The 14,945-nt window shown below is 38.4% G+C and overlaps 1 protein-coding gene across 4 annotated transcripts in view; it reads left to right on the forward strand.

The window, feature by feature from the left end:
* KIF27 (kinesin family member 27) overlaps nt 1–14,945 on the forward strand; it is an 84,976-nt gene that overhangs the window by 27,266 nt on the left and 42,765 nt on the right. For all 4 annotated transcript variants that reach the window (XM_055312011.1, XM_055312013.1, XM_055312012.1 and 1 more), the window contains 4 exons: nt 1,733–1,939; nt 11,787–11,956; nt 12,386–12,480; nt 13,960–14,115. In XM_055312011.1, coding sequence (XP_055167986.1) covers nt 1,733–1,939; nt 11,787–11,956; nt 12,386–12,480; nt 13,960–14,115 — 628 coding nt within the window. The remainder of the gene's footprint in view (nt 1–1,732; nt 1,940–11,786; nt 11,957–12,385; nt 12,481–13,959; nt 14,116–14,945) is intronic.

The following is a 14,945-nucleotide window of genomic DNA, read 5'->3' on the forward strand; positions in this document are numbered from 1 at the left end:
TTATAATTATATTATATTAATTATATTATTATCTTATAATGATTTTTGTTTGCCTTAAAATCTACTTGAGTATTCACATACCTCTACCAGCTTTCTTTTGGTTAATATTACATGATGTCTCTTTCTCCATCTTATATTCAATCTTTGTGAGTCTATTTTAGTTGTATTTCTTAGAAAGCAGCAAGTTAGATGACTTTATAATCCTCTCAGATGGATTATAATCTTTTAATTGGATTACTTAGTTCATTTATGAATTTAACATAATTATTCTTCTCTTTTGGTTATAATCCCACAATTGTCCTTTTATTTATCCTGCCTGCTCTATGTTCTTTTTCCCTCCTTTCTTATCTTCTTTTGGATTGTGTATTTTTAATTTTTCTATTTTTACTTCATTAGCTTAAGTATTATACATTTACTCTTTTTGGTTTTGGTGGTTATCCTGGAGAGTATACTACGCACTCTTGATTTAATAAAGTCCAGTATTATTGGTATTTTTACCCTTTCCCAGATGAAGACTCCAATATATGTCATTGGCATGTATTTTATTTTAATTATCTGAATACATGAATTTTTTAAAGATTTTATGTATTTATTCATGAGAGACGTAGGCAGAGGGAGAAGCAGATTCCCTGTGGGGAGCCCAATGTGGGACTTGATCCCAGGACCCCAGGATCATGAAGTGAGCCAAAGGCAGATGCTCAACCACTAATCCACCCAGGTACCCCTGAATATATGAATTTTTAAGAAGGGTGCCTTTTTATAGCTTAGCATTAGCACTGTAAAACTTTAGTTTTTTTTTCCTATTTAAACATTGTAGTATATGGAAGTATTAAGATGAATGACAACTTCTTGTTTACATAATTCTGTGCTACTAAAACAGAGATTGATGTTAGAGCTTTCCAGACTGGATATACTTCAAAAGGTTTCTTTAGAGGATACATAGAAAGCTAAGCCTCCCCACTACCCCCACTCCTGATACACAATTTGTTCAGCCATTTATTTATTTGTTTGTTTGTTTGCTTATTTATTTATTTTTAAAAAGATTTTATTTATTCATGAGAGATACATAGAGAGAGGCAGAGTCACAGGCAGAGAGAGAGGCAGAGGGAGAAGCAGGCTCCATGCAGGGAGCCCCTACGTGGGACTGTGATCTCAGGACTCCAGGATCACGCCCTGGGCCTAAGGCAGGCGCCAAACCGCTGAGCCACCCAGGCGTCCCTGTTCAGCCTTTTATTTCCAAGTTCTTTTTTTTCCCAGGGCTGGCTATCAGTTACTGGTCTGTTATCTCTCTATGCTTAGGCTTTCTTTTGCACTGAGTAAAGGCTTTCACTTCACTATACAATGACCAGTTTCCTTTGCTGCCACCTCTGCCATTTGTAATTCTTTCCCCACTTTTCAACTTTCTTCTCTCTTGTTGCTGTTTGGATTTCCCTCTGAAAGGCCAACTAAACAAAGTGCTTCTCATTGGCAGACCAACCAATCACGTTGTACAGGGCATTTTCTTTGAGTATTAACTCTTTAGGCTCTGTTTGTCATTGCTTACTCTTCCAGAGTTTTTACCATTCCAAACAATCCCAAATGCTGGTGAACATCAAAAGAGTACTCTATGGAGAAATGACGTTTTATGGTAGTGTTAAGATAGTTGTGATTTGGGGCAATGTACAATTTATTTTTAATCATTATGCACAGACTGAGGTTCTCTTTTAAATATGTTCATCTCTCTTCTACAAAGAATGAAAAAATAATAGAACAACAACTTCTTGTGGATCAACTGAGCGAAGAACTAACAAAACTTAACCTGTCAATGACCTCTTCAGCTATGGAAACCTGTGGAGATGGGCCAGATGCCAGGACAGATGCGAAGAGGCCATATACTGTACCGTTTGATACTCATTTGGGACATTATATTTATAACCCTGCCAGATCAGATTCCAGGAAGGTAATGTCTAAACATCAATCTCTTTCTGATTTTGAGATTTAAAAAATATTATGTATAGTATCACAGTGTATTTGTATGGTTTCAGCAGGTTTTTTTTTCTGCTTGATCTCATGGAGTTTTATGTGTATTCTTTTTTAATCATGCTTCTTTTAAATAATAATACATAGGAGAATATATAGTTGTATTTGGAAGGAATAGTTAAAGATGATGTCTTGTATTCACCAAGGAGAAAAAGCTATCCTTTGTCATCATATTTTCAGACATGCTTGAGTCTGATACCTTTTTTTTTTTAAAGAGTTATTTATTAGAGAGAGAGGGAGAGAGCAGGAGAGCACAAGTGCTGGAGAGGGAGAAGCAGGCTGCCCATCTAGCAGGGAGCCCGATGCAGGGCTTGATCCCAGGATCTTGAGATCATGACCTGAGCCACCAGCAGATGCCTAACTAACTGAGCCACTCAGGCACTGCTAGTCTGATACCTTCATGAAGTTTTTTCTTTCTTTAACCACACCAGGTTGAGAGGAAATTGGAGGGTATATACTTTGATTTATTTGGCCTGTTTTATTATTTTCAAAATGATATTTATCTATCATTTGGCCTTGCCAAGCTGACATAATCAAGACTATGAAGATCAGTATGAAATTTCATTTTAATTTTTATTTATAAATATGTTTGTGGGGATCCCTGGGTGGCGCAGCGGTTTGGCGCCTGCCTTTGGCCCAGGGCGTGATTCTGGAGACCCCGGATCGAATCCCATGTCGGGCTCCCGGTGCATGGAGCCTGCTTCTCCCTCTGCCTGTGTCTCTGCCTCTTTCTCTCTCTCTGTGTGACTATCATAAAAAATAAAATAAAATTTAAAAAAAAAAAAAATATGTTTGTGGATGATATATATGCACACAGATTTCTCTTGAAAAACAAGGAATCTCTACTGTAATAGAAATTTCTGATGGAAAAGACTAAGCAGATTCATGAATTTTGGTTTCTATTTATTAATTTTATGAAGGGAAAAGATTTGTTTGAGGTCTTGATGCTGGTTACAGTTAAAGGGATAAGAAATATGAGAGGTGTCATAGGCTGTGGAGTCAGGCAGGCTTGGAAATGAACTCCACCACTGTGCATAAGCTTGTATGTATGCCTAAACCTTTGTGGGCCCCAGATTCTTTATCAGTCAGACTGGGGGAAACGTCATGGGGGATGTGGAGGATTTACAGGAGATAGTGAATCTGAAACTGCCTGACACATTGTGTCTTTAGGTTATGCCCATGGGGCACCTCTACGGTGTCCCAGGCTTGGTGCCTCAGAGTAAGATAGATGCTCTCCTTACCTGTGTGTTTTTCAATTCTGAGAGATTGGGTTCAACATTTAAATCACTGTTATTAAAATCACTGTTATTATTAATATCAGCTTTACTTTGTAGAGTTATTAACATGTTCTTTATGGTTGAATATACAGTAAATTTTCATGGAACATATGGGACAAGGGCAAATTCTTTGCAGGATTCAAATTTGATAACTTTTTTTAAGATTTTATTTATTTATTTGACAGAGGGAGAGAGAGAAAGCACAAGCAGGGGGAGTGGCAGGGAGAGGGAGAAGCAGACTCCCTGCTGAGCAGGGAGCCCAACCTGAGGCTCAGTGTGGGGCTTGATCTTGATCTCAGTACCCTGAGATCATGACCTGAGCTGAAGGCAGGCTCTTATTATTTTTTTAATAATTTATTTTTTATTGGTGTTGAATTTGCCAACATACAGAATAACACCCAGTGCTCATCCCATCAAGTGCCCCTCTCAGTGCCCATCACTCATTCACCCCCACCCCCTGCCCTCCTCCCCTTCCACCACCCCTAGTTCGTTTCCCAGAATTAGGAGTCTTCATGTACTGTCTCCCTTTCTGATATTTCCTACCCATTTTTTCTCCCTTCCCTTCTATTCCCTTTCAATATTATTTATATTCCCCAAATGAATGAGACCATATAATGTTTGTCCTTCTCCGACTGACTTATTTCACTCAGCATAATACCCTCCAGCTCCATCCACATTGAAGCAAATGGTGGGTATTTGTCATTTCTAATGGCTGAGTAATATTCCATTGTATACATAAACCACATTTTCTTTATCCATTCATCTTTTGATGGACACCAAGGCACCTTCCACAGTTTGGCTATTGTGGACATTGCTGCTATAAACATTGGGGTGCAGGTGTCCCAGCGTTTCATTGCATCTGCATCTTTGGGGTAAATCCCCAGCAGTGCAATTGCTGGGTCGTAGGGCAGATCTATTTTTAACTCTTTGAGGAACCTCCACACAGTTTTCCAGAGTGGCTGCACCAGTTCACATTCCCACCAACAGTGTAAGAGGGTTCCCTTTTCTCCGCATCCTCTCCAACATTTGTGGTTTCCTGCCTTGTTAATTTTCCCCATTCTCACTGGTGTGAGGTGGTATCTCATTGTGGTTTTGATTTGTATTTCCCTGATGGCAAGTGATGCAGAGCATTTTCTCATGTGGGTGTTGGCCATGTCTATGTCTTCCTCTGTGAGATTTCTCTTCATGTCTTTTGCCCATTTCATGATTGGATTCTTTGTTTCTTCGGTGTTGAGTTTAATAAGTTCTTTATAGATCTTGGAAACTAGCCCTTTATCTGATACGTCATTTGCAAAAATCTTCTCCCATTCTGTAGGTTGTCTTTGAGTTTTGTTGACTGTATCCTTTGCTGTGCAAAAACTTCTTATCTTGATGAAGTCCCAATAGTTCATTTTTGCTTTTGTTTCTTTTGCCTTTGTGGATGTATCTTGCAAGAAGTTACTATGGCCGAGTTCAAAAAGGGTGTTGCCTGTGTTCTCCTCTAGGATTTTTTTTTTAAATTTTTATTTATTTATGATAGCCACACATAGAGAGAGAGAGAGAGAGGCAGAGACATAGGCAGAGGGAGAAGCAGGCTCCTTGCACCAGGAGCCCGACGTGGGATTCGATCCCGGGTCTCCAGGATCGCGCCCTGGGCCAAAGGCAGGCTCTAAATCGCTGCGCCACCCAGGGATCCCTCCTCTAGGGTTTTGATGGAATCTTGTCTCATATTTAGATCTTTCATCCATTTTGAGTTTATCTTTGTGTATGGTGCAAGAGAGTGGTCTAGTTTCATTCTTCTGCATGTGGATGTCCAGTTTTCCCAGCACCATTTATTGAAGAGACTGTCTTTCTTCCAGTGGATAGTCTTTCCTCCTTTATTGAATATTAGTTGACCATAAAGTTGAGGGTCCACTTCTGGGTTCTCTATTCTGTTCCATTGATCTATGTGTCTGTTTTTGTGCCAGTACCACACTGTCTTGATGACCACAGCTTTGTAGTACAACCTGAAATCAGGCATTGTGATGCCCCCAGATATGGTTTTCTTTTTTAAAACTCCCCTGGCTATTCGGGGTCTTTTCTGATTCCACACAAATCTTAAAATAATTTGTTCTAAGTCTCTGAAGAAAGTCCATGGTATTTTGATAGGGATTGCATTAAACGTGTAAATTGCCCTGGGTAACATTGACATTTTCACAATATTAATTCTGCCAATCCATGAGCATGGAATATTTTTCCATCTCTTTGTGTCTTCCTCAATTTCTTTCAGAAGTGTTCTATAGTTTTTAGGGTATAGATCCTTTACCTCTTTAGTTAGTTTTATTCCTAGGTATCTTATGCTTTTGGGTGCAATTGTAAATGGGATTGACTCCTTAGTTTCTCTTTCTTCAGTCTCATTGTTAGTGTATAGAAATGCCACTGACTTCTGGGCATTGTATCCTGCCACACTGCCAAATTGCTGTATGAGTTCTAGCAATCCTGGGGTGGAGGCTTTTGGGTTTTCTATGTAGAGTATCATGTCATTGGCGAAGAGGGAGAGTTTGACTTCTTCTTTGCCAATTTGAATGAGAAGGCAGGCTCTTAATCTTAACCAACTGAGCCACCCAGACGCCCCTCAAATTTGATAGCTCTTTTTTTTAATTTGATAGCTCTTAATTCAACTTTATATATCTTCTATATTTATTTATTTGCTATTGGCTAGTAACACGAAAACATTTTGTTTCCTTTATTTTTTAAAAATAACATTTGAGTTTTTCCTCCCTGATTACAAAAGTTATACATATTTATACTTTCTCAGTTTCTAGTTCTCTTTTTTACTGGATATTGATACATAGACGTACACTCTTTGAGGACATAGAGTTCTATAGGCTCTTGAAAAAGGTTAGGCCCTCAGGGTTCTTACCGTCAGCTGTTTGATTAGACCCAAAACAGACATGACTAGAATAACGATTTCCGATTTCCGTGGTTATTGTTTCAAATTAGCAAATTCTTAGTTTAGTTTTGTTTTTAAAATCTTTCTTCTGCCCTGCTGGCCACTAAAAGGAGGGGGAAAATAAATAAGATGGAAAAGTCATAGGATCAGCAGTTTTGAGGATTCTCTTGTCCCTACCATGTGTCCAGGAATCCAGGCCAGCTCTCTTGTTTGGGCTGGTCACTGCAGCATATGTGAGGAGGCAGGCTTGTGTGGGAAGACACGTTGTGCAGCAAGCCTTGTTCAAGTCCCGCTTACTGTTCCGTTGTTCTGAGAGTGAGCGGAGGGTTTTTGTATTGAATGCCAAAACTAACTGAATTACATCAAAGAGGACATCTCAAATGCTATTTCATTTTCTCCCTGGATTTTTGCCTCCTTGGCAGAAGTCTACCTAATATTTCCTAACCCTGATAATTTAGAATTCATTAGCTCACATATTTTCTTGAAGTGCAGATAGTCCTCATTTCTTTTTTTTTTTTTTTAAGATTTTGTTTATTTATTCATGAGAGACACACAGAGAGAGGCAGAGACATAGGCAGAGGGAGAAGCAGACTCCCCGAAGGGAGCCTGATGTGGGACTCAATCCTGGGTCTCCAGGATCACGCCCTGGGCCGAAGGCAGGTGCTAACTGTTGAGCCACCAAAGTGTCCCAAGGAAATATTTCTTACATGCTTGTTTATACACATTGGAGGGAAAGAGCAAAAAGCTCTTAATTTTAAAAGTATTGTTTGTTATATTTATGTGTATACTTTCATTAATGACTCTTTTCAATTTATCACAAACATTTGACAGTCATTAAATATTTTTTATAACATCATGATTTTTAATGGCTGACTAATATTTATCCTAGGGGCATACAAATGTTTTTAAAGATTTTATTTATTCATGAGAGACACAATGAGAGAGGCAGAGACTTAAGCAGAGAGAGAAGCAGGCTCTCCATGAGGAGCCCGATGAGGGACTTGATCCCAGGACCACGGGATCACAACCTGAGCCAAAGGCATTCTCAACCACTGAGCCACACAGGCATCCCAGGGGCAAACAATTGTGTACTTTTTCCTATTGTTGCACATTTATTTTCAACTATTTCTTAATCTGAAGAGTTAAATACCAAGACGAAATTATACAACATACCTACTTATACAGAATTCCTAAAGAAATTGCCTCTCATAACTAAATAGTATATAGGTAAATAAAAGAAAAAGTTTTCAAGTTATCAAATTAATAGGAAAAAAGAAAAAAACTCCTCTGTCTAAGTAGATACCAAAATCTTATCTGATGAAATGTAAAATCGAATCTTGATTTAAACTTAAAAAAAAAGCATAACAGGTTTCTACTTTACCATGGTAAATAAGATATACTTGAAAGCCAGTATTCTACATTCCAAGGGCACTTCTGAAAGAAAAAATTACAGATGTGGTCCCAGTAAATGCTTAGGTATAATATAATATCACAAGTGCTGATGAAAATCTGCCGTGTTTCACTGATTGTAAGACTCACATTTTTTTTTCACATTTTATCATCTTTGACAGCATGGTATGTTTTATAATTGATGGCATGCCATGGCTTGACAGCTTTTTCTTTCTTGATGGAATAAAGATAATGGTTTGTCTTAAGTTGATGACATTTTAGATTTGATGAAGTATGATATAAAGTGGTTGTAAAAGCAATAGGTAACTAATACCACTTTCAGTACTTCACACCATTGTGTGCTAAGAGAACTTAACCAAAATATTCTTTTTTGAGGGGATCTCTAGGTGGCTCAGTGGTTTAGCACCTGCCTTCGGCCCAGGGCATGATCCTGGAGTCCTGGGATCAAGTCCCACATTGGGTTCCCTGCATGGAACCTGATTCTCCCTCTGCCTGTGTCTCTGCCTCTCTCTTCTCTCTGTCTCTCTCTCTGAGAATACATGTCTGTATTCTCATGAATAAATAAATTTCATGAGAGACAGAGAGAAGAGAGAGGCAGAGACACAGGCAGAGGGAGATGCAGACTCCCTGCAAGGAGCCTGATATAGGACTTGATCCTGGATCCCGGGATCACACTCTGGGCCAAAGGTGGATGCACAACCTCTAAGCCACCCAGGTGTCCCAAAATATATTCTTTTTTTTAAAAAAATGTATTCATTTATGATGAGAGACAGAGATATAGGCAGAGGGAGAAGCAGGCTCCCTGTGGGGAGCCTGATGTGGGACTCAATCCCAGGACCCTGGGATCACACTTTGAGCCAAAGGCAGACACTCAACCACTGAGCCACCCAGGCACCCCCCAACCAAAATATTCCTAAAGGATATATTTTAAAAATCTTCTGGAATCTCCAGATTCACAAAAATGGAAATATTTGTAAAATCTCACTTTTTCCTTAATGAATTACATTTTTGTGGAGTCACAGAGTTCCTGTGAGTAACCCCCACACTACATGTTAACAGCTTCTTCAGTTTTCATTAAGATTTTATCTCACACAAAGGCCCCCTTTTTTTCCCCTCACAAAATAATTAGTTTTTGTTTGGCTTTGTTTTTTAATTCTTTGCATACATCATTGTTCAAGGTGAAGAGTGAACACAGCACAGAGATGTGTCTGCCTGGGTTGAACCAGGTTCCTTTGCTATGTGAGCACCTCATTCCAGCAGAACACACCAATCTCACAGTAGCAGAATGACAAATGATATCTCACGGACCTTGGTGGAACTGTTGATGGCAATTTGGGTACAGAATTGATCTATGAAAACCAGTCTATGGTGAATGAGCTAAGCAAAGTTGCCACATATCTGACGAATCCAAATCAAATGCATCACTAGTGAGAAGAGATTATCTTACTGTATGATGATTTGAAACATCAAGTTCAGGTCTGAGTACAGCACTTTAAGTCAAATTAAAGTGTTTTCAGAGAACAACCAAGTTGCTAAAGGTCCTTGGTGACCATCTGAAGTAACTCTAGACTTAGTGAGATTCAGAGGGGACATGATATCTGTTTTCAAATATTTGAAGGCTTGGGGCACCTGCGTGGCTCAGTCAGTTAAACGTCTGCCTTGGGCTCAGGTCATGATCCTGAGGTCCTGGGACTGAGCCCAACATCTGGCTCCCTGCTCAGTGGGTAGTCTGCTTTTACCTCTCCCTGCTCATGCTCTCCCTGTATCTCAAATAAACAAATGCAATTAAGATATTTGAAACCTTGTCATTATTGTTAACATTTTGTCTCTAGAAGTAGGACTAGGGAGAAGAAGTGCTAAGAGAATATAAAGAAATGTTTGTCAGTGAAAACTGCAAGAGATGATATGGGAGGCCCCAGTGCTTGTAAGGGCCCCTGCAGCGGATGTTTCAGCAGAGGTTATGTTATAGATGAGAGTCAGATATGGGATGAATAGTTGAACTCAGTAAGCTTTAAAGTTCTCTCTAGCCTTGTGATAATAAAATTCTAGGAACAAATGGTTAGAATGAAATATTGGCATGTAGTTGTATACACCTCAGTTATCTGAATAATATTAACCAGCTTATTTGAGTACCTACATAGTGATCATCAGTACTGTCCGGGGTATGGTTGAAAATGCTAAAGCAGGGACCATGGAATGGAGAAGCAACTTCAGGGAAGCAATACCCAGTACTTAGGTGGGAAGGGGCCCCTTTATAGACGGCTTTATGAGCCTACAAGGAGCAAAGAGCCATTGTATTGGGTAGGACAACTGTTGAGGAATTAATTTGCTAAATATCATTAATTGTTGTGGATTTATTTATTTATTTATTTGAGAGAGAGAGAGAGAGAGAGAGAGACAAAGACACAGGCAGAGGGAGAAGCAGGCTCCGTGCAGGGAGCCCGACGTGGGACTCGATCCCACGTCTCTAGGATCACACCCTGGGCTGCAGGCGGCACCAAACCACTGAGCCACCTGGGCTGCTCTGTGGAATTGTTTTTTAAGATTTTGTTTATTCATGAGACACACACAGAGGCAGAGGCATAGGCAGAGAGAGAAGTAGGCTCCCTGCTAGGAGCCCAATGCAGGACTCAATCCCAGGACCCTATGATCACGACCTGAGCCAAAGGCAGATGCTCAACCACTAAGCCACCCAGGTGCCCCAATTGTTGTGGAATTTACTTGGTGTTAATTTTTAAGCTGGATCATTTGATTTTCTTTATAGAAAGAAATTTCAAAAGCAGATTATAATTCTAGAGAGCAAAGTTTGACTCTGAACAAAAAATTTTATTTGCTCCTGCAATAATTTCCATTCTTTTGACAAAGAGAAACCTTGATGCCTGTTTGTTCTGGGGCAAAGTGAACATGCGGTAATTGTACTTGTTAGATAAATACTTCTTCAGTTGGTTCTTCTGTAAATAATTCCCCTCCCTACTCCCTCATACCCCAGGGTAGGTAGTCCACCTAGAAAACTTTATTCTGCACCCATCATGGTACCAACGTGACAGATGGTCTTACTAGGTGGCCAACAGTGGAGCCACAAAAATTAGATATCAAGGAATCTTTAGCATGAGGCAGGCTTTTCTGGGAGGGATTATATGCAAGACGTATATCACTTGAATCTTGACACCATATGATGTACATATTCTGCTGTCTGTTACAGTTTTAATAGCTTATAGTGATTTCTAGTAATAAATTGAATGTCTCCTCTAATATTCTACTTACCTTTTTGAGAAAAGACTCTGAGGTTTGGTTATAGAAAGAAGGAAATACTTGGTAACAAAAACTAGAATAAAAGTATATGAGCAGCTTCTAATTTTTGTTATCTTCCAAGGTCATTTAAAAATCTATTAAAAAATAGGTAAAATTTTAAAAGATTATTTTATTATTTTAGAGAGAGTACATGAGTGAGCATGGGGTGGGCCAGAGGGAGAAAGAGAGAGAGTGTCTCAAGCAGTCACGCAGACACCCCACTGAGCACAAGCCTGATGCTGGGCTCAGTCCTTTGACCCTCAGATCATGTCCTGAGCCAAAATCAAGAGTTGGATGCTTAACTGAATGTACCACCCAGGTGTCCCTCCACGGTCATTTTTTGAGAGCTTAAAGCACCTTGCCAATAGAAGCACATTATAGTATAGAAAGTTCCCAGGGTAGCCCCTTGAAAATCTGTTTATCCATGATACATATTAACTATGTCACTTAGAGCACTAAGTCAGCCATCCCTAACCACCATATGTAAAGTGTGAGTAAGTACATTTGGGTTTCCTGCAGTGTGTCACCTCCTAGAGTGAAACCCACTGTGTATGGGTTTCACATTTGTTTGGGAGTGCCTATGCTATGTTTAAGAGCTGTAATGTTTTCATTCCTGCCTCTCTTTGGTTCATGAAGATATAATTGAAGATAGAGAGCTTTCTAGAAGGAGGAAGAGCTGTATAGATTCCAAAAGATGTATGTGTCCACGTGCACAAGAGTATCGTGGAATTTATTTTGGCATTTGCATATTTCCAGTGATTGGCTATTTTCAGTCTATCTAATAACCTCTTTAAAAACATCTTGAGTAATAGGATAAAAATAAATATTTAAAAAAAATAACTTTTTTTTTTTTTGGGGGTGGGGTAATCACTTGTAAGGTCTACACAAGTCCTTCTGTGTACTCTCTGGATCGAGTAGTGGCTGGATTTCGAACACGAAGTCAGATGCTGCTGGGTCACATAGAAGAACAAGATGAAGTCCTCCACTGCCAATTTTCTGATAACAGTGATTATGAAGAATCAGAAGGCCAAGAGAACTCTGAAATTAGGTATGTTAAATATAGACTGATTTAATAAACATATGATGTAATGAATGTATATAATGTAGGGTTTTTTTTTCATTAACATGTATCTTTACCACTTAAGAGTAAGTAGTTTTTGCTAAATGCTCTACTATTGTGTTATAAAACAGTGTTTTAACACAAGTCATCAATCTTAAAATTGAAAAATAATTTTGTATTTAGGGCTTTTGTAGTTGTAGATTTTAATTTTCAGAGAGAATGTTTTTGGATTTCTTGATTTTGCTGCCACAGTGGCAACAAACATGATGAATTTTCCTCTGAATTCAACTTGAGGGAGATATCCTTTTATTTGGAGGAGATATCCTTTTATTTTGGGGAAACTAATTTGAGGGCAAATTAGATTAGAAAACAACAGACGAGTTACCTTTGATCTGTTTTTTTTTTTTTTTTCCTTAGACATAGAAGTCACTCATGGATTCAAAAGCCAGCCTCTGTTTGTTCTCTTGTTGAATTGAATGATGTTCAGGATCAAACACGAAAAGGGAATGAAGGTACACAGACTTTCTCGAATAATTTAGACTTACTGCTTATGACACTTCTCTTTTTCTTTATCAATAATTTAAGAAGCATCTAGGAATTCTCAAAGATGGAAACTTGGTGGGAGTGCTTTACTGGTTGGTAGGACTTCTTTATGTTCTTTGATCTATCTCTAATTTTTCATTCTCAACTCCTCAATAAAACAATTTTCCCAACAATCAATTCTGGCTAGAGTTGTAAGCTAAGTGTCTAAAAATGGGGATTTTGTATCCAAACTTGAGTTGATATTTGCTTTGTACTCTTGACTACCCTAACATACATTTTAAGTAATTTACTAGGTGTCTACCGCTTCACTGGCACACCTGCCTATGTAGTGATGCATGCAACATTAGAGCCAGATTAGTCAACTGAGTGCTTGTAATGTTCTAGTATACAACTGATGAGAATTTTTATGCATTAAAAAACAGCATCAAAATGTTTGTATTGCCAAAACTATGATTTTTAATTCATTTCTCTTGGTCTATGAGTGGTCAAAACACAAAAAGAAAGAGCATAGGGAATGCCAATTACATGATAGATAAGTCCGACACTATGAAAATAGAGAGTATCTTAACTTTTAGAGAGCCTTTGAGTGTCATATTAACAAAAAATTGGCTATTTCACAAATAAAACATTTGAAAATGCATAAATAGTATAGATAGTGCTATAAATGTATAAATGGTGCTACTCAAGTAGCCATTCTTGAACTATTTGTTATTGGTCTACAACCAGGTAAGAAACTTATGCCAGAATGTAAATCAGTGTACCAGCTTCTTCACCAAGGAAGTCTTGATATGAAAAAAAAAAAAAAGCTGAATTAAGACAGTGACATAGTTGACTTACGTTCCAATAGCCAACAGTGCTGAACTACACTTTGAGTAGTCTGGTGTAGATCACATTCTCTGATTACAATAAAAGTAGAAGTTAATGGGAAAAAATTTCAACTGTCTACCCACCTGGAGATTTTTTTTTTAATTTTTATTTATTTATGATAGTCACAGAGAGAGAGAGAGAGAGAGGCAGAGACATAGGCAGAGGGAAAAGCAGGCTCCATGTACCGGGAGCCCGACGTGGGATTTGATCCTGGGTCTCCAAGATTGCACCCTGGGCTAAAGGCAGGCGTTAAACTGCTGCGCCACCCAGGGATCCCCCCACCTGGAGATTTTATACCTTTCTTAAATAACTCAGGTTAAAGAAACACTCAAATCGCGTATCTAAGGGCAATGAAAAACTATGTATTAGAACCTACAGGATATGACCAAAACTTACTGTGAGCTAGAAAATTAAAGTCCCAATTGTCATGTATTTTTTCCTTTCTTTCCTTTTCTGTTTGTCTCGTCCTCTGTTACCTCTAGACTGTTTCTCTGTTGGCTTCTCTTATTTAATTCCTCTGCTGTTGAGCACTTTATGAACAGGTAGTTTTATTTCTCAATTGTGCTTCATTTTCTTTAAAGATGTAAAGATTGAATGTCTCCAGCAAAGTCAAGAGTTGAATTTGCAAAAATTAAGGAATTCAGAACTCATACTCACTGAAGCTAAACAAAAAATGAGAGAACTTACAATTAACATCAAGATGAAGGAAGATCTAATTAAAGAATTAATAAAAACAGGTAATACTGTCCTGTAAACCAGCTTATATGAGAAAGAGAAGCTTCTAAAATTGCTTCTGATGTTGTAACATTTACTTTAGTTGTTAAAACAAAAAGTAAAATTGACACTGAGGACTATTCAGTGTAGCTTGGAATTTGATGTACAAGGTGTGTTTCACAACCAATTGATGGAGGTTATCAGAAGAACTTTGCTATTTCATCTATGAATTGTTCTACCACTGTGAACTCTGTGTTGTGCTGAGACTCATGGGCGCTTAAAATTTTTTGCCACTTTTTAAGAACATTATACTAGGTATCTGGGAATATGTTTGAGCTGTTTTTCTAACTCATTTTAATATTAAATTATTAGTCCTGATGCTTTTGGATGGTTTGTTTTCAACATTATTAATAAACTTTATGTTTCAAATATAGATAATTTTTATTTCTCTAAAGATGTAAGAATTTATCCTTGAGAGCTATTCCCTTAGCCAAGCTTTTAGCTCTCCCTACAGTTTCAAATTCTTCCTAGTAGGGTGTATGTGCCACATCCTCTCCTTACCCTTAGCTACATAAATTATTAGGCTTGCCCTGAAAAGCATGTTTCAGGCTTTTTCGTTGTTTTTCCCCCCAATAGACTGAAGGTGTGGGCTTTGACTGCTTTGAAATTTGTTACGAAATTCAAGGAATAATAGGCAATAGCATTTCTTTTTCTCACCTCCAATGAAACATTGGTCACATTTAAGGGAACTGAAGGAAATATTGTCTTCCTTTTCTTTAAGCCCAAGGCTAAAATCACACTCAGAATACATGAATTATGGTGGCTCCCTGCATCTCTGCCAGCAAGGGGCAAC

This window comes from Nyctereutes procyonoides, unplaced genomic scaffold (assembly GCF_905146905.1).
Source record: "Nyctereutes procyonoides isolate TBG_1078 unplaced genomic scaffold, NYPRO_anot_genome, whole genome shotgun sequence".
Taxonomy (NCBI): Eukaryota; Metazoa; Chordata; class Mammalia; order Carnivora; family Canidae; genus Nyctereutes; species Nyctereutes procyonoides.